This window comes from Papio anubis, chromosome 8 (genome assembly GCF_008728515.1).
Source record: "Papio anubis isolate 15944 chromosome 8, Panubis1.0, whole genome shotgun sequence".
Lineage (NCBI taxonomy): Eukaryota > Metazoa > Chordata > Mammalia > Primates > Cercopithecidae > Papio > Papio anubis.
Genome location: NC_044983.1, coordinates 115,576,310 through 115,603,200, shown reverse-complemented (window position 1 = coordinate 115,603,200; position 26,891 = coordinate 115,576,310). Strand labels below are relative to the sequence as shown.

The following is a 26,891-nucleotide window of genomic DNA, read 5'->3' as shown; positions in this document are numbered from 1 at the left end:
ACAATTATAATTTGTTTTCTTATATAGTTTTTCCCAAGATAGGAAATACTCAGGATAACAAGACATCAAGCTTCAAATGATTTACCTTCCAGGCAAAATGTCATCAGTAAACCATAAAAGTAAACACACAGGGATTGCTGCAACTTTATGATTATCATTACTACTTTTGCTTCTGTAAATAAGAGTGCTATGCCAATTATGTAAGTAATGAGACCCCCCACACTCCATAACAAATTTATAAGTGCTTCAAGACCACCCTCCTAGTCTGGGAAGGTTCACACCGTCCAGATGAACTACATTCTCTCTGTCTTCACTACTGTCAACCACCTACCTGAGGGGGACTCCTCTGCATTTATTGAGAACTTTGCACCTAGCCTCTGCTTTCTTCCTTACTTTGATGCTGCCATCACACTATAACTGCTTCAATGTCCACTGAATGACCTTCCCTAGGCTTAGTATTATTTTACTTCCTTCTTTATTTTTTGTTTTTGAGATAGAGTCTCATTCTGCTGCCCAGGCTGGAGTGCAGTGGCACGATCTCAGCTCACCACAACTTCCTGCTCCTAGGTTCAAGTGATTCTCCTGCCTCAGCCTCCCGAGTAGCTAGGATTACAGGCGTGCACCACCACATCTGGCTAATTTTTGTATTTTTAGTAGAGATGGGGTTTCACCATGTTGGCCAGGCTGATCTTGAACTCCTGACCTCAGGTGATCTTCCCAATTTGGCCTCCGAAAGTGCTGGGACTACAGGTGTGAGCCACCATGCCCAGCCTATTTTACTTCCTTTCTTTTTCAGGATCAGACATCCCTTTCACCCTTACTTCTGTTACCCTTACTTCTGTAGCTTGGACCTTGTTGCGGTTTAACTAAAACTAAACCACGTAGGAAATCTTAGACCCAGAAAAACCTACCTATCCTCAACCTCTTCTGTCTCATTTTGTGACTTCAACTAAAGCTATTCTTTTATTAAATTGGATCTCCAACATCTGGGTATCATCTTAGATGTGAGATTGGTGAACTCATTACTTGGGACAAAGAGTACAAGAAAAAAAAAAGCCTTTGTGGGGGTAAAGTGTGGGTAGATAGCGAGTGCAGACTAAGACTTGTTAAGATTTAGGTGCATGGGATAAACCTCATGGAAATGTCCAGCAGGCCAAGGAGTAAGGCTAGGTCTGGATTTGGGAGTAGTTGAAAATATATTTATAGGTGAGATTATTAAAGAGAATATATTGAGTGAGTGAAACAGAATGTGGATAAAAATGAGATGATAATCAGGTAGAAGGGAAAGGAAGAGAAACCTGGGGAAGAATCTGAAATGAAAAAGCCTGAGAATTAGGAAGAGGCTGAAGATGGAGTGGTACTGTGGTACAGAAACGGCCAAAGGAGGAGAAATTTTCAAACAAAGAAGTGTTTGATTGTGTTAAATTTTGTAGAGATCTCAAGAAAAATTAAACCCTAATCTATGGAACTGGTAACAAGCAAGTAATTGGGAACTTTTATGAGAGAATTTTCATAGGACTCCCAGAGGAAGAGGAAGCATATATGGGTTGAGAATTCTTTGGGAGGTGAGCATGTGAAAGCACTGAGTGATAACTATTCTTACAAGGAGCATGACATAAGAAGAAGGAAGAGGGAGGGAGTGGGATTTTTAAAAATACAACGGAGGCGGCAAGGAGGCAATTTTTATGTATTACTTAGTATTTATAATGGTTTAATAATATATCATTTTAACATATAATAGTTAAATAATATATTATTTATTTATTTATTTTTGAGATGGAGTCTTGCTCTGTCTTGCCCAGGCTGGAGTGCAGTGGCACGATCTCTGCTCACTGCAGCCTCCGCCTCCCAGGTTCAAGCAATTCTCCTGTCTCAGTCTCCCGAGTAGCTGGGACTATAGGTGCCCGCCACCACACCAGCTAATTTTGTATTTTTAGTAGAGACAGGGTTTCACTATGTTGGCCAGGCTGGTCTTGAACTGCTGACCTCAGGTGATCCACCTGCCTCAGCCTCCCAATGTGCTGAGATTACAGGTATGAGCCACTGCACCTGGCTGAGTTTAATAATATATTATCAAGAAATTGCAAATAGAGTAGAAGGGCAAAAAGTAGGGGGTCCCATTTTATCCTGTAAAATATGAGGCAAAAATGATGAGGGGAGACCAAGAAGAAGGTTGCTTTGTCCTTCCAAATTCTTATTCTGTATTTGCTGCAACAAAATAAAAAATAATACATATTGAGACCTTCTGTATGGAAGGTATCTATTCCCGCACTGTCCACATTGGTGGACATGTCAACATTCGTTGTCCAATAAGACTTTTTTCAAAAACCACTACATATTTGGATCTGTGATTCATCAAAATCATCATACAGAAATAACTGTATCAGTAGCAGTCCCATGGGAATGGATAATTGGAGGAAATGGGTAGGTCTTGGGACCACCAAACATGTACGAACTCATTTATCTTCATGATTAGAACAATCATCCAGTGATCATGTTAGAAAACACCGGGGTCATGCTGATAGAGGCATTGGGAGGAGGGAACTAGAATCTATAGGAGCAGAGGGGCATTGCCTTTGGGTGAAACTGAGGAAGATCCAGTGCACACTTGCTTGAGAGGAGGCCTCCAACTGCTGCCCTTCTTACAGCACCATAAAAGATGGAGCCAAGTAAGATACATCAAGTCTGTCCCAGCAAACAAAATAAACAAAAAAGGAGACATCTTATGTTCTGAATTTTGAATTGGGTAGTACCTGATTATCTTCAGCCTTCTTTCATTTACTTCTTTTTTATCCCAATATTTTCTTCTACCTTGCTTCATCTGTTTCCAATTTTATGGTAAAAAGCCTTGCAATGTTCTCCTCCCCATGAATAAATGTTATGTAAATTCAATAAGAAACCATATTGAGCAGTAAGTCAAGCAAGATGGATGGAGAAGAGAACATGTGGAGCAACATGGTGAAAATGAAATGGGAGTCAAGTTATAAAGGACCTTCAATGCCTCAGCAAAGAGGGTGAATGGTATTCCGAAGGCAACAGCATGTGACTGCAGGTTTTTGAAGAGTATGATGTGATCTAGCATAGACTTTAAGGAAATTAATCTGGGGGCAGATGTGAAGAATCAATTGAAATGTTAAGCCACTTGGGACAGAAGACCAGTTAGAAGATTTGCCAAGAGCTGGAGAGAAGATGGGGAGGCCTGAGGTTCATTAGTGACTGGGCTTCTGCCAGTCCTCAGGATGCCTTTGTGCAAAGTAGAAAAATGTGTTTCTTGACATGGCTTGGCATGGCTTGGTCTCTTGGCGGGTGCCTTTGTACAGTGTACAACCTGAACCACCATATTTGATGACCCTGGGCAGTAAGAATGAAAAACGGAGTTGTGTGTTTGATTATATATAGTGCAGTGGAGAAGGAGGAATCCAAAACCTGAGAAATTACCTGGAAAGGAATGATGCCAAGTTGTGGTTCTGCATGATTCCTCTAAAGATATGCTTTTGTTGTAGGTAAAGGAAGAGAAGAATGTACAAATTCTGAGAGAACTACCTTAGAGACTAAACCACTCAAAACATTGACATTCTTATTTCTGATCCAGAAGCCTTTCTTTCCACTGAGTTATTAAATATTCTTTTGGATTAAAAAGCATAGTCTCTTAAAATAAGGAAGAAGAGTTAGGCACAACTTTCATAAAAATAGAAGGAAGTTTAGATTGCAAGAGTGAACTCAGTCATACTTAATTCCAAAATGATGGCTATTTATGAGAGAGAGAGAGAGATGAGACAGAGAGAGAGAGAGACAGAGAGAGACAGAGGCGGGGAGAGACAGAGAGAGGGAGGAGACAGAGAGAGAGAGAGAGAGAGAGAGAGAGGGAGAACATGCACATTACCTTTGGACCTGGTTCACCTTGCTGGCCCTTTGGTCCTCGGAGTCCCGGACCACCCTGGCAAACAGATGTTAAATATTAGCTCAAAGACAAATCTCAAAACAGTGTATTTCATTCATTTTCCTTAATAGTATGAATTAACTCATTATTATTTCATGTAAAGGCCAACACACTGTGTAATAGTATACATTCATCATGATCCTTCACTGGAAATTTACCACCCAGCCCCAGCCCTTTCATGGTTTTGGAAAACTTTCTTTGCCAAATCATTTTTAAATACTGAAAAATCATAAGATTTTATTTACTTAGTGATTATAGAAGACTACCATTACTAATGATCCAAAGAATACACAGTTAATCAAAATTATATATGTTATATAACATATATATAACATATAAATCATAACTTTGAGATGATCCAATTAAATTGTAAAAAGCACATGAAAGTAACAACAACCTAATTTTCTTTATACAACAAAAGGACAATTAGTTTCATCTTTCTGAAAGTTGTCATTCATATTTCCCCTCAAAGTTTTTGCCATATTAATGCCCTATCTAGAATATTATTTAATAGCAGTATTCTTTATATAGATATATATCTACAAACATAATATGTATATACATGTTATATATATATATTTCCTGTATGTACATTCACATGTGTCTAAACACATGCGTGTATTTACTGAATATCTTAATTGACTATTTCACTTATTTTAAAAGCAAATACAGCATTACAGTAAATGAAAAAAAGTATCGCTTGCTAAAACTATAAGGTAATCTTAGAAATCAATACACTGTAAATATTGCTACTAAATTTAGCTAGATTCTGTTTCTATTGAAATCTGTGAGCCAAGAGTTTGCTCTTTAATAAAAAGGGAGACGAATAAGTGTTAGGAGGACCATGTGGGCACCAGACAGAATTTATCTTTCACCTGAGCAGAAGGATTGAAAAATCCTTGAAAATGGACTAACTTTCTGCCTGTGTGATTCCAATTTATTTCATGCTATGTCCAGGATTACTGAAAGGGATACCGTACACCATTAGCAGAACACTGTATCGCTTAAGAAAACACTGGGTCAGGTGATCTTTAAAATTTCCTTGGCTTTTAAAAAAAACATTTACATGCACTCTTCCTTTTTATCAATTAGTTACTCATCTTCCAGATTTTAAAAATACAATTATAAAATGTAATTTTATTCATGTGCATATGTATCTATAGAAAATACTGCCTATAGTATTATTGTATTTTTGCTGTGTATGTTTTAAATATGTGATGTCACGCTTTTTACACAGCTATGACTTCAACTTAATATGCTTTAGTGATTTTTTATTATAGCACACATAGATCTAATTCATTCTTAACTGTTGTATAGTTGTCTGAACCTTGGATATGTAAGAGTTTGTTTAGCCATTCTTTTATTATTGGAAATTTAAGTAGTTTTATTCCCACAATTTTCAGCCGTTTAAATAATGCTTCAGGCTGGGCGCGCTGGCTCATGCCTGTAATCCCAGCACTTTGGGAGGCCGAGGCCAGTGGATCACTTGAGGTTAAGGGTTCGAGACCAGCCTGGCCAACATGGTGAAACCCCATTTCTACCAAAAATACAAAAATTAGCCAAGCATGGTGGCACAGGTCTGTAATCCCAGCTGTTTGGGAGGTTAAGGCAGGAGAATCGCTTAAACCCAGGAGGCAGAGGTTGCAGTGAGCTGAGATCATGCCACTGCACCCCAGCCAAAATGATAGAGTGAGACTCAGTCTCAAAAAATAAAAAATTAAAAAAAATTTAAAACATGTTTCAATTGACATCCTTACATATCCCTTAAGTAAAACTTACTATTTCTCAGAAGAAGATACCAAGAATAGAATCATACGTGAAAGTTGATAAATTTGCAGATACATTATCAGATTGCACTCTAAACTAACTGTGCCAGTTTACAGATCTGCCAACAGTTTAAGGGGGGCCCTGTTTCCTTAAATCTTAATCAACCCTGAATATTTCCAAACTTTACATTTTTATCAACCATATTGCTAAAGAAAAACCTTATTCTTGTTCCAATTTTCATTTCCCTGAAAACTATTATGATTATGTATCTTTTCATAAGTTTATCTATTTGCATTTGTTCTCACTGTGACCATTTATTTATACACTTCACTCAGTTTTCTATTGGGTTACATGTCTTTTTCTCTTTAATGAGTAGAAATTCTTCATAAGAAGTCATACATTGCTTGGTGATGGAAGTGCATTCTGAGAAATGTTTTGTTAGGCAATTTTGTCATTGTGTGAACATCATGGAGTGTACTTACACAAACTCAGATGTTATATATACTTTTATTTATAGATATTTTCTACATGGAAAACTAAATGTCCCAGCACCATTACTGAATATCAATCATTTCTCTACTTGATCTGCAATGCCAATATCAAGTGCCGTATATCAGATTTCTATACATGCTCCATTATAGTTTTTCCTCCAGCGTGTCAGACACTATGGCTGGCTCCCTAAGAGCCTTTTCTGACCCCCATCTCCATTTCACGCCTACGATAAAGGCCAAAAAAGACAGATACTTGTTGTCTTGGCTTTTCTTTGCAAGCAGGAATAGTTGTGTTAAGCAGTTTTGGCCAATTTGATCAAGAAGCAGCAAACCTAAGAAAAGCAACATAGGAAGCTAGAACAAGCACAAGTCCTTGAAGAAGTTGTCTAGCAGCCTCATTTGCCTTCTTCAGATCATCTGCCTCTAAACCTTTTATTGAGCAAACAATAAATGTCCTATTGTCCTCATAGTTTACGCTACTGTGTTAGCTAAATTTTCTGTTTCTCGCAGCCTAGTCTATCTCAGTTAATATACCCAGTCTGTCACAACTTTTTGTTTGTGCATCTTAAATGATCTGTTTTCAACTGAAGATTTTATTCAAATATATATTCAAATATATCTTCAACTGAAGATTTTATTCAAATTATAATAATCAAGACTGTTTATCTCACAGATATTCATGTCAGAGGCACTGTGTCCAAAAGCCAGGGATCATTTTATACTTCTAACTTAATTTCCACCTCATCCTTAACTCTTGTCACTGGGCATGGGACAAGAATTCAACAAATACTTGTGGATGAAAACAATCATCTTTTCAATAAGAGAGGGTTAGCCTTTGCAAAGAGAATAGGATTCTTCTATTCAGGTCTTCCTACAGATCCTTTGGTTTTATTGATACATCATACTACTGTGAAATTCATGAATGAGAAAACAATCAAAGTATGTTCAATCGTCAAACAGAATTTATTATATATTGCTCAAGATACTATTTCTTAATTAGTTTATTATTATGCTTTATTTAGAATACAAAATTTCCTTATTTGAAATTTTTGAAATATAACATTTCAATTGCTTTTTTCTTATTTTACACCTTTTTTCCCCTCCAAATCAAAGCTCAACCCTTCCCTTTCACATCTCTGCTGCTTCTCCTCATTAGAAGGTTTGCTGTTTAGGTCACAAATAAATATTTTATGACTTGTTCCAGCATATTACAGATGAAAAAACTTGAAAACCCTCCCACTTATAAACATGCATTAATGCTGGCTAAAACACTATTGTAATTAAGAACTCTATTCTTAAGAACCAAGAAGAAAAAAATAAAACTAAAAAAACTATAGTACACATGTGAACTGAAAGTGCCCTCAGGAAGGATGGGAAAGGCGGCTGAGACTTGCTGGAGAGTTTATGTTTTAGAGCTCACACAGGCAATAATAATAACCAAGACATCTAATTTGCGATGTTAAAAACAGTATTAAAACACTGGGTAGTAAGAGCATGTAAATTATTTTTTTTTTTTTTTTTTTTTTTTTTTGAGACGGAGTCTCGCTCTGTCGCCCAGGCTGGAGTGCAGTGGCCAGATCTCAGCTCACTGCAAGCTCCGTCTCCTGGGTTCACGCCATTCTCCTGCCTCAGCCTCCCGAGTAGCTGGGACTACAGGCGCCTGCCACCTCGCCTGGCTAGTTTTTTTTGTATTTTTAGTAGAGACGGGGTTTCACCGTGTTAGCCAGGATGGTCTCGATCTCCTGACCTCGTGATCCGCCCGTCTCGGCCTCCCAAAGTGCTGGGATTACAGGCTTGAGCCACCGCGCCTGGCCAGAGCATGTAAATTATTAAGAAGACGATCTAAGTTGAAAGAATTCCAACTCATCACACTGGCAAAGAAGTATAGAAATGCTGATTATTTCGAACTTTGTTAAGCTAAGTATATCTGGTAAAAACTTCTGGGTCAGCTATTAATAGAAAAGCCAGGGCTAATATCCAGAACCTATAACGAACTCAATCAAATTTATGAGAAAAACAAACAACCCCATGAAAAAGTGGGCAAAGGATATGAATAGATACTTTTCAAAAGAAGACATGCATACAGCCAACAGACACATGAAAAAAAGCTCATCATCACTCGCCATCAGAGAAATGCAAATCAAAACCACAATGAGATACCATCTCACACCAGTTAGAATGGCAATCATTAAAATGTCAGGAAACAACAGGTGCTGGAGAGGATGTGGAGAAATAGGAACACTTTCACACTATTGGTGGGACTGTAAACTAGTTCAACCATTGTGGAAGACAGTGTGGCAATTCCTCAAGGATTTAGAACTAGAATTACCATTTGACCCAGCCATCCCATTACTGGGGATATACCCAAAGGATTATAAGTCATGCTGCTATAAAGACACATGCACACGTATGTTTACTGCAGCACTATTCACAATAGCAAAGACTTGGAATCAACCCAAATGTCCATCAGTGACAGACTGGATTAAGAAAATGTGGCACATATACACCATGGAATACTATGCAGCCATGAAAAAGGATGAGTTCGTGACCTTTGTAGGGACATGGATGAAGCTGGAAACCATCATTCTCAGCAAACTATCACAACACAGAAAACCAAATACCGCGTGTTCTCACTCATAGGTGGGAACTGAACAATGAGATCACTTGGACACGGGAAGGGGAGCATCAGACACTGGGTCCTATTGTGGGGAGCGGGTAGGGGGGAGGGATAACATTAGGAGATATACCTAACATAAATGATGAGTTAATGGGTGCAGCACACCAACATGGCACATGTATATATATATATGTAACAAACCCGCACGTTGTTCACATGTACCCTAGAACTTAAAGTATAATTTTAAAAAAAAAGAAAAGAAAAGAAAAAAAAGAAAGTAACAACAAAAAGATAACCAAAACAAATCTACTATTTCATAGAAAAAAATGCAAGAAAAAGAAAAGCCATAGAGTATACTTTCCAAACTAGTGGAGGGGAAAAAAAGAATGCAATAAAAGCAAAACTTAAAGACAAAAATAAATACAATCTCAAGCAAGAAATATATATGTGATACAAATAAAAAAGCAAAAATTGAGAAATCAAGAAAAACCAAGAAAGTAAAATTAAGGTTGTGGATGTAAATCAGAATAGGTCAGTTATCGCAACCAATAGAAATGGACTAAACTACAAAAGAAAGATTGTAAAACCAAATTAAAAGCAAAATCTTGGCATATGCTATTTAAAGAGAAATATCTAAAATATAAATATAAAGACATCAAAATGTTGCAAATAAACAATGAAGAAAATATATATGTTACAAATTAATATTTGTTAAGATTTGCCCATATATTTGCTATTTCTTTGGTCATAATTTCTTCTGGTATTATTTTTTCTTTATTTTAAATTATGTCTTATGCATATTCCTTAGAGAGAATATTGGTGGTAAATTAATAGTTTTCGTTCATCTGAAATATTTTTATTTCTGACATCTGAAGTGTTTTCAAAAGATAGTTTTCAGTGAGGCATGGTGGCTCACGCCTGCAATCCCAGCACTTTGGGAGGCCAAGGCGGGCAGATCACCTGAGGTCAGGAGTTCAAGACCAGCCTGACAAACATGGAGAAACCCCGTCTCTACTAAAAATACAAAAAATTAGCCTGGCATGGTGGCACATGCCTGTAATCCCAGTTACTCAGGAGGCTGAGGCAGGAGAATCACTTGAACCTGGGAGGCAGAGGTTGCGGTGAGCCGAGATTGTGCCATTGCACTCCAGCCTGGGCAACAAGAGCGAAACTCTGTCTCAGAAAAAAAAAAGAAAGATAGTTTTCACAGTTGTACAGAAATTGCTAATTGTCCTTACATTCATTTCCACTGCTTCTTTGTAATAATATGATCTCCTGAGTTTTAACTAAACACATAACCATCCATCTAGGGACTTGATTTCTTGTAATCCTATGTAAGTAGGTATGACCTTATGACTAAGTGCTGGCTAATGGAATATGAGAGAAAGAGTGCTGCATATACCCTGGGTGTGGTTCTTAAATGAAAACCAAATGCTGTCCTCAACCATTTTCTCCCTTTCCAACTGGCTGGAATGAGAACATGCAAGGTAGACAAATTAGAAAATTAATAAATTAGACAAAGAATCCAAAACACAAATATTGGAAGCATATTAATATTAGACAAATCAGACTTGAAGTAAAAAGCATTACTGAAGTTAAATGGTTTCATTTACAATGATTCACATAACAAGCCAATAGGAAGACAACAGTTGTAATTTTTTTAACATTTTAACATAATCTCAGGATACATAAAAAGTTAAAATTAAGCAGAATCAAGAAGTTCTTTGAAACTAATGAGAACAAGGGTACAACTTACCAGGATCTCTGGGACACAGCTAAGGCAGTGTTACGAGGAAAATTCATAGCACTAAACACCCACATCAAAAAGTTAGAAGGATCTCAAATTAACAACCTAATATCACAACTGAGAGAATGAAAGAAGCAAGACCAAACCAACCCCAAAGCTAGCAGAAGACAAAAAATAACCAAGATCAGGGCTGAACTGAAGGAAATCAAGACACGAAAAAACATTCAAAAGACAACAAATCCAGTAGTTAGTTTTTTGAAAAAATTAGTAAGATAGATAAGCCACCAGCTAGACTAATAAAGCAGAAAAGAAGGAAGATCCAAATAAATACAATTACAAACGACAAAGGGAATGTTAACCTGACCCCACAGAAATAAAAGTAACCATTAGAAACTACTACAAATACCTCTATGTACACATACTAGAAAACGTAGAGGAGATGGACAAACTCCTGGACACATACACCCTCCCAAGACTAAACCAGAAAGAAACTGATTCCCTGAACAGACCAATAACAAGGTCTGAAATTGAATCCATAATAAATAGTCTACCAACAAAAAAAAGCCCAGGCCAGGGATTCACAGTCAAATTCTACCAGATGTACAAAGAAGAGCTGGTAACATTCCTTTTGAAACTATTGCAAAAAATTGAGGAGGAATAACTCCTCCTCAACTCATTCTATGAGGTCAGCATCATCCTGATAGCAAAACCTGGAAGAGACACAACAACAGAAAACTTCAGGCTAATATCCTTGATGAACATCAATTCAAAATTCCTCAACAAAATACTTGCAAACTGAATTCAGCAGCACACCAAAAAGCTAATCCACCACAGTCAAGTAAGCTTCATCCCTGGGATGCCAGGTTGGCTCAACATATGCAAATCAATAAATGTGATTCATCACATAAACAGAACCAAAGACAAAAACCACATAATTATCTAAATAGATGCAAAAAAGGCTTTTGATAAAATTCAACATCCCTTCATGTTAAAAACTCTCAATAAAATAGGTATTGAAGGAACATAACTTAAAATAAGAAGAACCATATATGACAAACCTGCAGTCAACATCATACTGAATGGGCAAAAGCTGGAAGCATTTCCTATTGAAAACCAGCATAAGACAAGGATGTTCTCTCTTACTACTCCTATTTAATATAGTATTGGAAGTCCTGGCCAGTGCAATCAGACAAGAGAAAGAAATAAAGGCATCCAAATAGGAAGACAGGGAGTCAAACTATCCCTGTTTGTAGATGACATGATTCTATATCTAGAAAATCCCATCATCTTAGCCCAAAAGCTCCTTCAGCTAATAAACAACTTTGGCAACATTTCAGGATGTAAAATCAATGCACAAAGATCACTAACATCCCTATACACCAACAGCAGCCAAGCCAAGAGTCAAATCAAGAATGCAGTACCATCTACAATTGCCACAAAAAGCATAAAATGCCTAGGAATACAGCTAACTAGGAAGCTGAAAGATCTCTACATTGAGAATTATAACACTGCTCAAAGAAATCAGAGATGACATAAACAAATAGAAGAACATTCCATGCTCTTGGATAGGAAGGATTAATATTGTTTAAATGACCATACTCCCCAAAGCAATTTACAGAGTTAATGCTGCTCCTATCAAACTACCAATAACATTCTTTACAGAACTAGAAAAAAACTATTTTAAAATTCATGTGGAATCACAAAAGAGCCTGCATAGTCAAGGCAATCCTAAGTAAAAATAACAAAGCTGGAGCACCATGTTATGCAACTTCAAACTATACTATAGGGTTATGGTAAGCAAAACAGCATGGTACTGGCACAAGAACAGACACATAGACCAGTGGAATAGAATACAGAACCCAAAAATAAGACCACACACCTATGACCATCTGATTTTCAACAGAGCTGACAAAAACAAGCAACGGGGAAAGGACTCCCTATTCAATAAATGGTACTGGGATAACTGGCACAGAAGATTGAAACTGGATCCCTTCCTTATACCACATACAAAAACTAACACAAGATGGACTAAAGACTTAAATGTAAAACCCACAACTATAAAAACTCTGGAAGACAACCTAGGCAATACCATTCAGGACATAGGCATGAGCAAAGATTTCATGACGAAGACACCAAAAGCAATCACAACAAAAGCAAAAATTGACAAATGGGCTCTAATTATACTAAGGAGCTTCTGCACAGCGAAAGTAACTATCAACAGAGTAAACAGACAATCTACAGAATGGAAGAAAATTTTTGCAAACTGTGCATCTAACAAAGGTCTAATATCCAGCCTCTATTAGGAATTTAAACAAATTTATAAGAAAAAACCCAAATGATCCCATTAAAAAGTGAGCAAAGGACATAAACAGACACTTTTCAAAAGAAGACATACAAGTGGCCAAAAAGCATATGAAAAAAAGCTCAATATCACTGATCATGAGAGAAATGAAAATCAAAATCACAATAAAATACTATCTCACAGCAGTCAGAATGCCTATTTTTAAAACGTAAAAAAATCACTCACGCGGGCAAGGTTGCGGAGAAAAGGGAACACTTATACACTGTTGGTGGGAGTGTAAATTAGTTCCACCATTGTGAAAAGCAGTGTGGCGATCCCTCAAAGAGCTACAAACAGAACAACCATTCAACCCAGCAATCCCATTACTGGGTATATACCCAAAGGAATATAAACCATTCTATCATAAAGACACATACACACGAATGCTCACTGTAGCACCATTCACAATAGCAAAGACATGAAATCAACCTAAATGTCCATCAGTGACAGATAAAGAAAATGTGGTACATATACATCATGCAATACTATGCAGCTATAAAAAAGATCAAGATCACGTCTTTGTGGTAACATTTATGGAGCAGGAGGCCATTATCCTTAGGAAACTAACACAGAAACAGAAAACCAAATACCACATGATTTCACTTATAAGTGGGAGCTAAATGATAAGAACTCATGGACACAAGGAAGGGAACAACAGACACGGGGACCTACTTGAGGGTGGAGGATGGAAGGAGAGAAAGGATCAGAAAAATAGCTACTGAGTACTAGACTTGGTACTTGGGTGATGAAATAATCTGTACAACAAATCCTCATGACATGAGTTTACCTATCTATATAACAAACCTTCGCATCTACCACTGAACCTAAGGTAAAAGCTTAAAAAAGAGAGAGAAAGTGGACAAAGCAGGTGTATGCAAATCTTACAGGTACAAGTAAAGTCCTGGTTTGAAATATTCACACTGAAAATTAACCATAGTAGCTTTAAGGGAAGATTTTGAGTATAGACCAGTATGAGACATCGTATGGCACAGTGGTGAGGAGCATCATCTCTAGGAGTCATGGACACTGGGATTTGAAGCCCAGCTCCTCCAAGCTGTGTTCTTTAATCAAGCTGCTTAACATCTCTGTGTCTCACTGTATTCCTACAATTAAGTGAGTAATAGCCATTTAGTACAGTAGACAACACATATTAGACACACACAAGTGATAGTTATTAATATTATTAAAGAACATTTAAGGCTGAACTCAGCAAGACTTACTGGTGGGCCCGCTGGTCCCAGAGCCACTTCATTGGTTTCAGTACAGGAGCAAGAATGAGGAAGGTCTGGGCAAGACTCATCATCTCTCTGAAAAGAAACAAAAAGAGCACAACCATTAGCATACCAGTTTATACAAATGGCTTTATTGGCTTAAAGAAAACAATTTGATTTAAGATATTTTTAGACTTTCAAGTGCACATTACAAAGGCAGAGAATATTCACTCCCGATTGCAAAATATATTCTGTAAAGAAAAATGAATGGGTACCTCCTGGTCACTGATAATCACTATTATCAATGGGTGTTGCTAAAACCAGCTTGGGAATCCAGGTGAGGAAAGACAATCAGAAGTGAGTGCAAAAAAGAATTCTTGATTACTATTTAATTCTGTTGGTTGGAGTAATAGTACTCTGTGAACTAAAGGTCTTGAAAACTTTTTTATGCTATAATAATTTTTCTGTTTCAAAGGATAAAAGAAAACTTGTTGGAGTACTCAATCAAAACAACTATATCAGTACTAAAACAAAGAAAAACAAAATCAATGTTTAAACTCATCATTAATTCCCTATGACAGTTTCCACAACTGCTCACATTCTGTGGTTGAAAGTAAGAAAAACATCACAGTGTAGATCTAAGGCTCTGGAATAGGAGAACATTTTTCTTCTCTCTTAGGGAATATTGTTATCATGTGACATTACAAAATAGATTATTAATGGAAGGCTAAATATATCTGAATGAGTTACTGGAATCTGTAGAGGAAGACAGAGCACCTGCTAACAGCTATTGAACAATTTATAAATATCCCATTTAGAACAGCAGCCAAAATGAGCTCAGCACTGGGATAAGATACTATAGAACTTCATGGAGTTCATCAGTTCCTTTGGATAGAGAAAAAATTAGTCATTATTTAAGACTTTGGGGGAAAATAAAATTAGAGCCAAATAGAGCACAGATGACAGTTAAATTGCCAACATGAAAATAATCTGAGTCTCTACAACATTCACAACAGAAACCCAAGAAAGGTTAAGCAAATGGCCTGTTACATGGTGTGTATACTTTTCTCTAAATGTTGGACAACAGTACAAGATTTCAATTCAAACCCCCTGTGAATACATCTGGCCTGAAATCTGGCCAGCTAGAGTGAAACATAAACTTAAGCATTCTGAAAGATCCCAAAATAAGGCTAATTACAGGCCACCTGTAGCCAGAGACTCAGTGATGGTTTTGCCAGTGCTGCTGACTGTTACTGCACCGTGTCTTTTTACTATGGAATTTACGCCTCTTCAATGAGACAAGTAAAAAGAAAAGGAACGAGAAGGGTCCTTCCCAGAAAAAGTGGTGATCACATCTTTGCTTGATACAACAGAGGATTCTGAGTGTTTCTGCTGCCAATTTCCCATTTACCTGCCCTTTCGCATAACATCAAGGTGTCGCTAATTTAATTTCTTCCCGAGTTTACTAGAAACTTATTTTGGTGAAGAAATAATAAGTTGCTTCCTTCTCAAATACAGACTGCCATGAATTTGGTGCTTGCAATAGATGTTGTGAGGTGATAAGTCTTAGTGATATGGTTTGGCTTCTTGATATAGTAAGTCTTACTGAGAGATTGGCTGTGTCCCCACCCAAATCTCATCTTGATATAGTTCCCATAATCCCCATGTATCACAGGTAGGACCCAGTGGAGTGACTTTTTCAACTCAGTAACTTTTTCTTCAGTGCATAATGTAAGCCAGGTATGAATCGCAGGGGTGGTTACCTCCATGCTGTTCTTGTGATAGTGAACACATTCTCATGAGATCTGACAGTTTTATAAGGGGCTTTTCCCCCACGTTTGCTCTGCACTTCTCCTTGCTGCCACCTTGTGAAGAAGGAAGTGTTTGCTTCCCCTTCCACCATGTTTGTAAGTTTCCTGAGGCCTCTCCATCTGTACAAAACTGTGAGTCTCTAAATCTTCCTTTACAAATTACCCAGTCTTGGGGATGTCTTTATTAGCAACATGAGAACAGACTAATACAGTTATAAGGTCAAATCTCACAGACTTCATGAAGGGTTCCCCACGCTCTGGAGAATTCCAGCTCTAATTACTAAGACATGACTACTATCCAACCATGACAGGGTCATCCATGCCAGCTCACTTGTCCTAGGATCCTAAGATATAAATCTGTTTTTTTGTTTATATATATATATATAGGTATACACACATCCCATCAGTGAGAAATTATGGTTATTTAGGAATAAGATATAAATATCACTTTTTTCTTCCAATTTATGTGTATTATATTTTATATGGGCTACTGAGTTGTTAGGACATAAATATTTATACCATCACTTGGTATAAATAACTTTCAAATGTTTAGTTTTCTAGTAGGATTGCATACAGGTTATGTAGATTATGACTACGGTTCTAAAATTGTGCACCAAGAAGTCTGGGAAACTATATTAAACTCACAGGGCTCCTGTGAATGTTTTAAAAATTTAAGAGAAGCACAGCAATACTCAGCACCCACTGGACTTCGTGTGAATGACGAGCTCAAGGTGGTCTGCAGTTTCAACATTAGATTTTGCAACACTTTTTTGGATGACGCCCTAATTTACAAATACAGCTGCTGTGATGAAAGGTAAGTACTATGAAAAAAAGCAATGTAGAAAAAGAAGTGAGGATGGCAATGGCCAATATGATTCCAAGATATGAGAAATACTGTAGGGGTCAGGTATGCACACACATCCCATCAGTAAGCTATTTCGGTCATTTAAGAATAAAATATAAATATCCCTTTTTTCTTTCAATGTATGTGCCTTATTATTTTACATGGCTACTGAGTTGTTAGGACATAAATATTTAGTAAGATGTTTGGGCCTATTATTTCATAAATGGAACCGCAAGGTGTTTCTTTTGGCTTAGGGGTGCAAGAAAAAAGTTGAGACACTAAGGGCTTCATGAGCCACGGAATCTGGGAACATCTGGACTATGTATAAATGGAGCACTCAGAGTTGTGCCGTTCACAGTGTATGTGATCCGAGGTCATGCAGGAGAAATCGTGTTAATTTCACACATGCCTCCTTATTAATCTCTTTCTAATTTTATCATCTCAATGAGTTGCCTATGATATGAATGTTGAGAAATAGCTTCTCATTTCCAGAAAATTAAATACAATAAAAAAAAATCAATAGAGATGAAGGAAGAATGCTTACCAGGCCTGGAAGTTCACAGCATTTGTCTGTATTGGCCCATGATGTGGAACAAACAATATCAAACATCTGTAACTGGAACTATGATTTAAAAAGAAAATTGTCATTCAATAAAAAATAAATAAATTATCGTTATAATTTTATGTTATGTACTATGTAACAGATTTTATGTTATGTATTATATAACAGAATATCAATACATTAATAATACATGACAGTAAGTAAATTTAAAAGTAACTCCAATAATGTCAAACTAATTCTTTTCCTCAAACACACAGTGATCTAAGGTTTTGTCTACAATTTTTCATCCACCATCTAAACCTTCTTACTTATCACAACTTCCCCTCTCATTTCTACCTAAAGAGTAAGCTTAACTCCTCTGTTAAAGTCTTCCTTACAAGGCCCATCACAGCTGCTCCCAAATGACTGTCATCACACAACACTCCATGTGCCTCCTCTATAGCACACCTCCCACTACACAATACAATTATTTACATTTCCAAACTCATCCTTAGGTCACCTACCATAATATGTGGTAGATAAAAAGCACTCAGGAAGGCTTATTGAATTAATTCTCACTTCATTGCTTTGTACATAGACTCAGCAACGTTTTCTTCAGTACATAATGTAAGCCAGATACTATGTAGACTTTTAGGATACAAACATTTTTTTAAAAAATCATAGTCCTGACCTAGAAGAACTTACAGGGAGTGAGAGAGGAGCACATAAATACTGTACACAATGTGGTAAATGTCATGACAGCTTCACATTCAGTATTGTGAGAATGTAAGCTATGTGTATTTTTATTTACACCATTGATCATGCCATAAATATTTAGACAGGCTTGCTCCACTCATGTATGTTGGTGACAAGTCAATATACATGTTGAAATACACAGAAACATAATTATAACATCATTAAGGGCTAACACTAGCCTAACGACCCAATCATTTTTACTGTATTTCTTCCTACATTATTTTCAAATATTAAGTGTGTGCTCTATTACTGATCGGGGAGAAGGATGAAATTGTTTTCATTTTAAATCTGTAATCTTGCTTTCAGCAGTGGTGTTTTCAGCAAAGCCTGGAAATTCCTGATGCCTTCCTTATTTTCTCCCAAATAGTACTACCCATCCTTCGCCAAACATCTTCTAGAAAAATGATAATGCCCAAGTAGACAGTACTATTGAAATATGTTATTAAAAATGCATATCACAAAAGAACTTTTTCTGATAGTAAACAAATGAAATTGGGCTTTCTGTCATTATACTCAAGTAACGATGCCTTATTGCAAACAGTCATTCCAACTGATCAATGAAGTAACCCCTGAATTTTCAAAGCAAATCCATAAGTTAAAGCATCTTATTTTTTTGATCCTATATACATCTATTGAGCTGTTTGCAGAAATATGTGCATGGCTCACTGCTGTTTTTTCTAGGTGGTTTAAGGTTCTCCTCCACCATCCAAGAGTATGATAACTGAGACCATCCAGGGCAATCAAACAAAAAAATTATGTCCAATAAAAAATTAAGTTTTTATTAGGTTAGTGCAAAAGTAATGTCAAAAACTACAATTACTTTTGCACCACCTAATAGAATTAAAACAGTTGAGAAAAGACATTATAGCTTATTTTCATAAACAATTACAACAATAACAACAAATATTTCAAAGATCATAGGGATTCTGCGAGTATGGAGCTAGACTGCCTGAGCGTCATCTCTGATTCCTCCACTGACAGACTGAGTCACTTTGAACAAATTATTTAATGTCTTGGAGGCTCAGTTTTCTCATCTGTAAAGTGAGCATAATAATAGTAGCTATTCATGTGTTTGTGAGGATTAAATGAATTAGTATAGAGGAAATATTTAGAACTGTGCCTGGAACATAGCTGCTATAAATAATAAATATTAGCTTTCTCAAAATTGATTTAAAGAGAAGGTGTACATATAATACAAAGGCCAAAAAAGTAGAATCAAAATGATGGTGACAGTATTGAGGACAGAAATATAATAGTAGTTTGTTTCCACAATAATAATATCTATGAAATGTTTTGATTCAGAAAAGTCTTAGCAAATAACAACAACAATAGCAACAAACATTTGGAGAAATGAATGTTACTATGTGCCCGGCACTATCCTAAGCACTTTGCACATATCATTAAATCTTCAGATTGCCGCTATGGGGTATGATCATAACAAAGTCCATTCTGTGGAATAGAACCGGGGAAGAAAAAGTTTAAATAATGTAACCACATGTTGAAGGCTTAGTTGTGTTTGAGATTTAAATGGCATGCCCCATTTTCTTGTGGTTTATTTTCCCAGTAAACTGATCTTTGATCTAACTTTTAAAATGCAGATAGCCCAATGTAATCTTACAATGCCATTTTGTCTGGGGACATTTATTAAATGGATCCCATTATGACAGCATTGCATAGATTCAGCTAAGTCTGCAAATCATTTATCCATTAAGAAATTTTCCATTTCTGAGTAGAGCCCTCAGAGCAAAAACATTTTCACGAATGGAAAGACTTACTTAAAGCAAAGGCCTTTCACAAGCCTCAGTATATATCAGGATTTCTCGAAGTTTTTCAAATAAACATCTACTACCTAACCACCTATAACAGTCTAATGTCTACAAACCTTTGGCTAGACTTCTGCCTTATGAAGTTATTGGGACTCTTAGGAGCTCAATTTATTTATTCCAGGGGTTGAATGCTTACTAAGTACTGAATGAAGCCAATATTATAATTTCAGGAATGTTACGTGGGCTGACTATTCTTTTGCAAGTTAAATGATGTCAGCAGCTTTTGTGAGTACAACAAATTTATTCATAATTGTTTGCACTTGTAATAGTTGAGATTCCTCAGCCTTTATTTAGGGACTTTTTTTTCCAAGGCACATTTCAGGGTATTGACTGAAAGAGAAAAAAAGCCTCTGGCTTTTATTCCAAAAGCAATGACATACATATTTGTGCAAATTATACAGGAGACAATACAAGATGGTATGTCAAAAGATCTCATATTTGAGTACCTTAAAATGCAAGATAGTATGGCTCAAAATAAACAATACTTTAGCGAACTAATGCAAGAAGCAGCCCTCTTTTACTTTTGTAACTTTTTTGTAACTGAAAATTATAAAAGATATATCTTTGCTAAAAAAAAAAAAAGAGGAAGAGACACAAAACCTCCCACTTTCACTTTTCATAATCTCTCTCACAGGAATACTTAGCCAATTACGAATGTTCATTTTTCATTGTTAGACATTTTTTATCTGGTTTAGCACAAAAGGCAAGTCACTTGGGGTTAAATGTTAGCATGAAAATAAGTTGAGTCATTTTGATCTGTGAATGGGAATTAAAATGTACCTCTGGCTCCATTTTCCACTCAGTGCCAAATTTTATTCTCTGAATTTTTTTCTAACATACTATAAATAAATTTATAATTTGAAGTAAAGCTGTGCCTGAATTTATATAAATATTTAGAGAGCTTTACACTGCACAAGAATACTGGTGAAAGAGTACAGAGGAACTAAACCATTTTCTGTTTGTAATTTGATGTCTAACTTTTATTGACGCCATCACAAAACTAAGATTGTGCATTTACCACTTGTCAACTATTGAACTGATTGTTTTTAACTTGTTCTCAATCAATTTATTGAATTTAAGGGAAACCACGAAGGCACTGATTAAATTAGAAAATAAAAATTCATAACTATTGCACTCGTTGGTATTAATTAGAATTCTCAGGTATAGACACACTTGGGGGTAGTTTTGATTACTTTGCTGTCAAGGTTGTAATTCAAATGATGGTAAATCTTTGAACCTGTCAATGAACAGATAGGACATATAGTCTCTGGTACAAACCAAACTCCCTTCTCTGCCTTTATTCTCTAATTATCAGAGTCTGTCCTAATGGAATAAGCACTGGAATGAAAGGCAGATGACCTTATGGAAGTTGGATACAGTCTCTTATTTTACTACTCTAACTTTTTGAAAGGGGACCTGACCCTAGCTTCTTTAAGTCTCAGTTTCTCTATCTACAGAGTAGAGAATACATAAGTATCTCTTTCAAGGATTATTACAGGATTAAACGAAATGATCCCAGGAAAGTACACACTGCCTAGCTCCTAGCAGAGATGTAATAACTATTAGCTATCATTATAATTTTAAAAGCTTAAAATAGATAATGCATGTGAAAATATACTATACTTATTAGCAATTTAACAACACTTGTTTTCAAACAAGTGTTTGTAGAATCATCACCTAGTCTACTATTGATTTATATATAAAAGCTGTAACTCAGTGGCTAAAATGACAGGCAACTCCATGGCATAACTCATACGTCTCTGTTATTTGAACAGCAGGGAGCTAAACATATGCCAGTTGGATAATTACCTAAGTATTAGATTTGCAAAGGTAGAAGAAAGGCACTAAGAAATATGATCATATGCCAGAAGCTCAAAACTTTTCTAGAATCATTTCATTAGGTACCAGAAACTGCAGGAGAAACTTCTTAGGAGAAAAAGTTTGTAAAAGAGAAGCACAGTTGTTAAGTTTCATTCCACATGTATTTAGACAGCTAAGTTAAGCCTGCTTGTTAGGTTAGCCTCAGTAGAGACTGTTACTGCCTATACAATCTCGCACTGCTGAACACCAGTTGATTTTATTAAGAACGTAATTTCTATTGAGTAGTTACTGTATCCTTAAATGCATTAATCTATCTTCCACTCAATTATGGTTTATAAAGAATATATTTTCTTTAAAGACTAAATCTTTAGACTCTTCCACCATCTGGCATATATTGAATAATTGTTGGATTTGGCAGGGAATGGAGACCTATAAGTTACTAATCTCTCTCATATAATAATTACTCCTAGAATAATCGAGAATTTGCACAACACACATTCCCTTTTGCTGGATAGTAGAGTAAAAATGTATATCAAGGTTAGATTGGCAGTCTGTGATTTCTAAATTTAAAATTGAAAACTGAGACTTCTCTTACCTTGCACTGAAATGATTAAGTAATATCCCTCAAAAGGCAACTCTGAGTTTCCAATCACATTCTTGAGATCTAACCTAATACATTCATTTCAACATAATCAAATTCTTCAGTAAGTGGGCAGACTGAAAATCTAGTTAGTAATCCTCTGTAGACTTTTAGATTCAACAAATGCTATGACTTTTTTCCTACTAGCCTTACAAAGAACTCTTTAATTATTGACTTTTATAATTCTCCTTTGTCTACTACTAGTTGGAAGTAACCACAGAGAGTGCTCTGTTTAATTCCATTTCTCTCATTGCTAAAAGTAAAGATTGATCATCAGTAGGCTTGAAACTTGCAGGCATTTTTACTTTCAGAAAGAAATTAGTTGATATTTAGTTGGTCATATATTTGCAGCATAATTATTACATACAGTATAGTTTAAAATACAATTATACAACTATCATTGTGAAATATATTATAATTATAAAATAATTAGGAAAGGGTACGATATATATTATTGGACTATTGTCAACATCACACATGGAATATATGCAAAACAAAATTTTTAGAAAAGATATAATACAATTTGAAACAGACAACGTTCTATTTAATTTCTATCAAATGTTTCTTGAGAACTTACTCTGTTCATCAGTATTAGATAATGTGATGCAGGGTGGTTTTAAACAAAGACAATGACATGGTTTCTATTTTGAGGCATTTATAATCTGTTAGAGGAGTCAAATGTAGATATATGAAAGAGAAAGAAAATGGTATGTGACTATCAATAATCAAGTGCTAGAAGTCTAGAAAAGGTGGGATGGAGGATGGAGAATGTGTTTTTGACTTTCTTCAATAATAATAGTTACTCTTTAGCAAACACCTACTACCTTTCAGGAATTTTACATTTGTTATTTCTAAAATTAAGAAAACATTAATAATAGTATTATGTGATCTGGACCCAGAATCTCATATACCTAGAAGGGTTTCTCTTTGTTTTGTTGTTGTTGTTGTTGATGTTTGTTTTGTTTTTTTGAGATTGAGTCTTGCTCTGTCGCCCAGGCTGGAGTGCAGTGGCGTGATCTTGTCTCATTGCAACCTCCACCTCCTGGGTTCAAGCAATTCTCCTGCCTCAGCCTACCGAGTAGGTGGGACTACAGGCACGTGCTACCACACCTGGCTATTTTTTTGTATTTTTAGTAGAGACGGGGTTTTACCATGTTAGCAGGATGGTCTCGATCTCCTGACCTCGTGATCCACCCACCTCGGCCTCCCAAAGTGCTGAAATTACAGGCGTGAGGTACCGCGCGAGGCCTGGTTTCTCTTTCTTAAATTAGAGTCTATTCATTCATCATCTAAGTATCCATCTATATATCCATTTATCCATACAAGATATTCTTAGTTTGATAATTCTGTGTTTTTATAAATTCCTTTCTGTACTATCACAGGAGTATCTTCCATTAAGCAGAAGATGGTGTGTGTTTTAATTATCATGAAATGCCACACATTAGGAGGAGACAACTTTTCAAAATCATGTAAACATTCCCAAAAGTCTCTTACTGTAACTGAGAACAAGAGAGCCTTCCAAAGCTTTTACATTCTCTTTCCAAACATCTAATCCGTAATTCTCCAAAGCAAAGTAGAAACGAAAGAACTTTTAAAGATCCTTCAACTGTAGGTGTTAAACTACTTAGCATCATCTACCTATCAAGGTCTGAAAGTATCAATGTACCCCTATACATAAGGGGACACATTGCTACCATTCACTTCTACTGTTACCACAAAGATAAATGCTGCAAAATAGCAAAGTGCTCCAAAGTAAATCACTCTCTCAACTCGGACTATTTCCTGTGTACTAAGTGAATGGCAGTGGAATTAGAACCATGGGCCTGTTTTATTTACTTGACATAGTATAGGATTTCATTTTTACAAGGTGATCTTCAGCTTTCAAAGTCTTTGAGAACTACCAGCTCTTGTATAACTGGCTAATTCTACAGATCTATGAAAGTGGGAGACAATAGTAATCTATAATTATCTTGATTGTTCTATTACATAAGAGAAGTATAGATTAGAATAGTTGAGATTGTTTACAAGAATAAAATGCCTCACTAATTATAGAATGACTCAAATTAGACAATGCTGCTAATTAGCTGTGAATGAACAGTGCTAACACAAAAAACTGTGTGCACTATTCTTTTCTTGTGGGTAATGAGTGATGGGAATGTGATTTCTTTGCCAATTGGAAGTCTCCCAGATTTAAATTCCATGTTGAATGGTAAAAAATTATATTATCTTAGAATAGTATGGTACTTAATCACTAATAATTAAAGGGTAAACTTTACATTATTGATAGCAAAAACCTAGTTTTAAAATGCCCAAATCTAACCCAAATAAGAGGCTTATGTCAATTTCCTGTGTGTAATATTCACTAATTTTGTGTGGATTTGTATTTGCTTATATAAATGAGGTTCATTTACAGCTGTAATTCTTTTCTAAAAACCATTTATGCCCCAAACCATGTGATGAATATTTTACCATTTAAATTTTAAAATGCATTTAGAAAATAAACTAGCCTAAATCCTAATGTATACTCCATATAATACAGCGGAAGCATACTACCACAAGCTTTGAATGTACATGTCTTAATTCTTTTAAAGAGGCCATTATCTATTTATCCATCCATCCATCCATCCATCCATTTATCCATTCACCTTTTTGTTAAACCTTTCCCCTGGAAAATAGCTAATGTACTTTAAAAGAATTTCTCTCACTTAACAGTAACACAGCTTCATGGGTTTATTCACTTACCGGTGCAGAGTTTCCATTTGGTCCTCTTGATCGAACCATTTTCCCTAGTACTTCTACACCATCTGATGTGATATTAGCTGATGCATTTATTGCCTTCTCACCCACTTGCTTGCAGTCAATAACCAATTTGACCAAAGTGTCACTGACAACAATGTGTAGCTAGGTAAAAGTAAGATGTTTTAGGAGGTAAGAAAGAGAAGGAAATATCAACCAAATTTGTATAATTGTATGATTCTTCATTACAAAGTAAGAAAGAGAAGAGAAGGAATTCTGTTACCATGTATTTTGCTAGAAGAGAAAATTTCCACTTTTATCATCTCCATGATTTTCCCACATTCAAGTACCATCTCTATTTTTATCTAATTAACACTTCTTTTTAAAGTGGCTTTGAAAGGATTCACTTTTTAAAGTCTGGCCTCACTCGAGAGCAATTGCATCTTTGAAATCACAGGACTGCTGTACTAGCTATGCCTTTTCTGAATGCAAATTAACATAAACACAAAAATATTAAAATTAAAAATTCTTGTTGATATATCATCAACAATCATCCAAGGTACCACGAGTGGTTGGCAAATCACACTTTGAAAATATTTGTTTAATTTAGGATGAGGAAAGGGGATCTAGAATCTGAGGGGGAAGGAGGAATGCTTTCTGGTGAACTCAGGTTCAAATAAAATAAAGCTGCTTAGCTTAGCGTATGGTGCAATTTTCACAAACTAGAATCTCAAGAATCTGGAGGTCCATGATCATATTTTCAGGAGTTGACACATTCTTTGTAAGGACTTGTAAAAGTCTGTCTTATTTAGGTGATAGTCAAAGTTAGGTATATTCTAGATGGACTAGATAACTATACTATGTCCAAGTTCTGCCATAAAATTTCAGTGCTTATATATGCATTGTAACTTATGATGGCGTTAGCCTCATGAGTACTATAGTACTTGTTTTTGGCAGACTGATGAGCTAAAAGAGTGAAATTAATAGGTAAATAATGATTTCACCCTAAGTAAAAGCCGAAATAAGTTATAAATCTGTTTAAGGTAAGGTATAATGATAGTTCAAAGAAAAACTATCTTGGGCAATACAATCAAGGTTATGCGGTGAAATTAATAGGCAAATAATGGTTTCACCCTAAGTAAAAGCCAAAAGAAGTTACAAATCTGTTTAAGGTAAGGTATCATGGTAGTTCGAAGAAAAAGCATTTTGGGCAATACAATCAAGGTTATGGGAGTTATAGTAGCTAGCAGTGTATTCACATTGTAAGCAGAGGTTGAATGTCAATGAAATAATGTCCTCTTTCATATTAAGATAGTATTACTTTTAATTTTACTGGTTTTGTTCAACTTCATTTTTGTTTCATTGTTGTATATTGAAAGCACATGGACTTACACCAATTTTTATTGCATGTTTCCTTTAAATTAGATCATGATACAAATAATGTAAGTCAACATTGGGACTCTTGAGAATCCTTCTCCTTCAAAAAGGAATTAACTATTGCCCAAGTATAGAATCACGGATGGAATAAACACCACCACATTCCTTGCTTCTTATTAACATCTCTGTTACGATCATTTACTAGAGTATAATTCAACTAGCATGTGTTTTTGAGCCGTAGAACACTTTCCATTATTATAGATTACAGCTAGAAAACCTAGCTTCTAGTACCCCTGCCTTAAGAATCGTTAACTTTTGGGGACTTATTCACATGCTTAAGTTCTATTTTTTTTTTTTTTAACAAAAGGAGATAATGAAAATTTTTCAGATATTTTGCTTCTTTGGTTGCACTTAAGTGCTCATGT

General features: G+C 35.8%; 1 protein-coding gene across 4 annotated transcripts in view; it reads right to left on the bottom strand.

The window, feature by feature from the left end:
• COL14A1 (collagen type XIV alpha 1 chain) overlaps positions 1-26,891 on the bottom strand; it is a 281,368-nt gene that overhangs the window by 64,452 nt on the left and 190,025 nt on the right. For all 4 annotated transcript variants that reach the window (XM_031650141.1, XM_031650143.1, XM_031650140.1 and 1 more), the window contains exons 34-37: positions 25,096-25,254; positions 17,314-17,391; positions 14,124-14,210; positions 3,884-3,937 (exon numbers count right to left, since the gene is read on the bottom strand). In XM_031650141.1, coding sequence (XP_031506001.1) covers positions 3,884-3,937; positions 14,124-14,210; positions 17,314-17,391; positions 25,096-25,254 — 378 coding nt within the window. The remainder of the gene's footprint in view (positions 1-3,883; positions 3,938-14,123; positions 14,211-17,313; positions 17,392-25,095; positions 25,255-26,891) is intronic.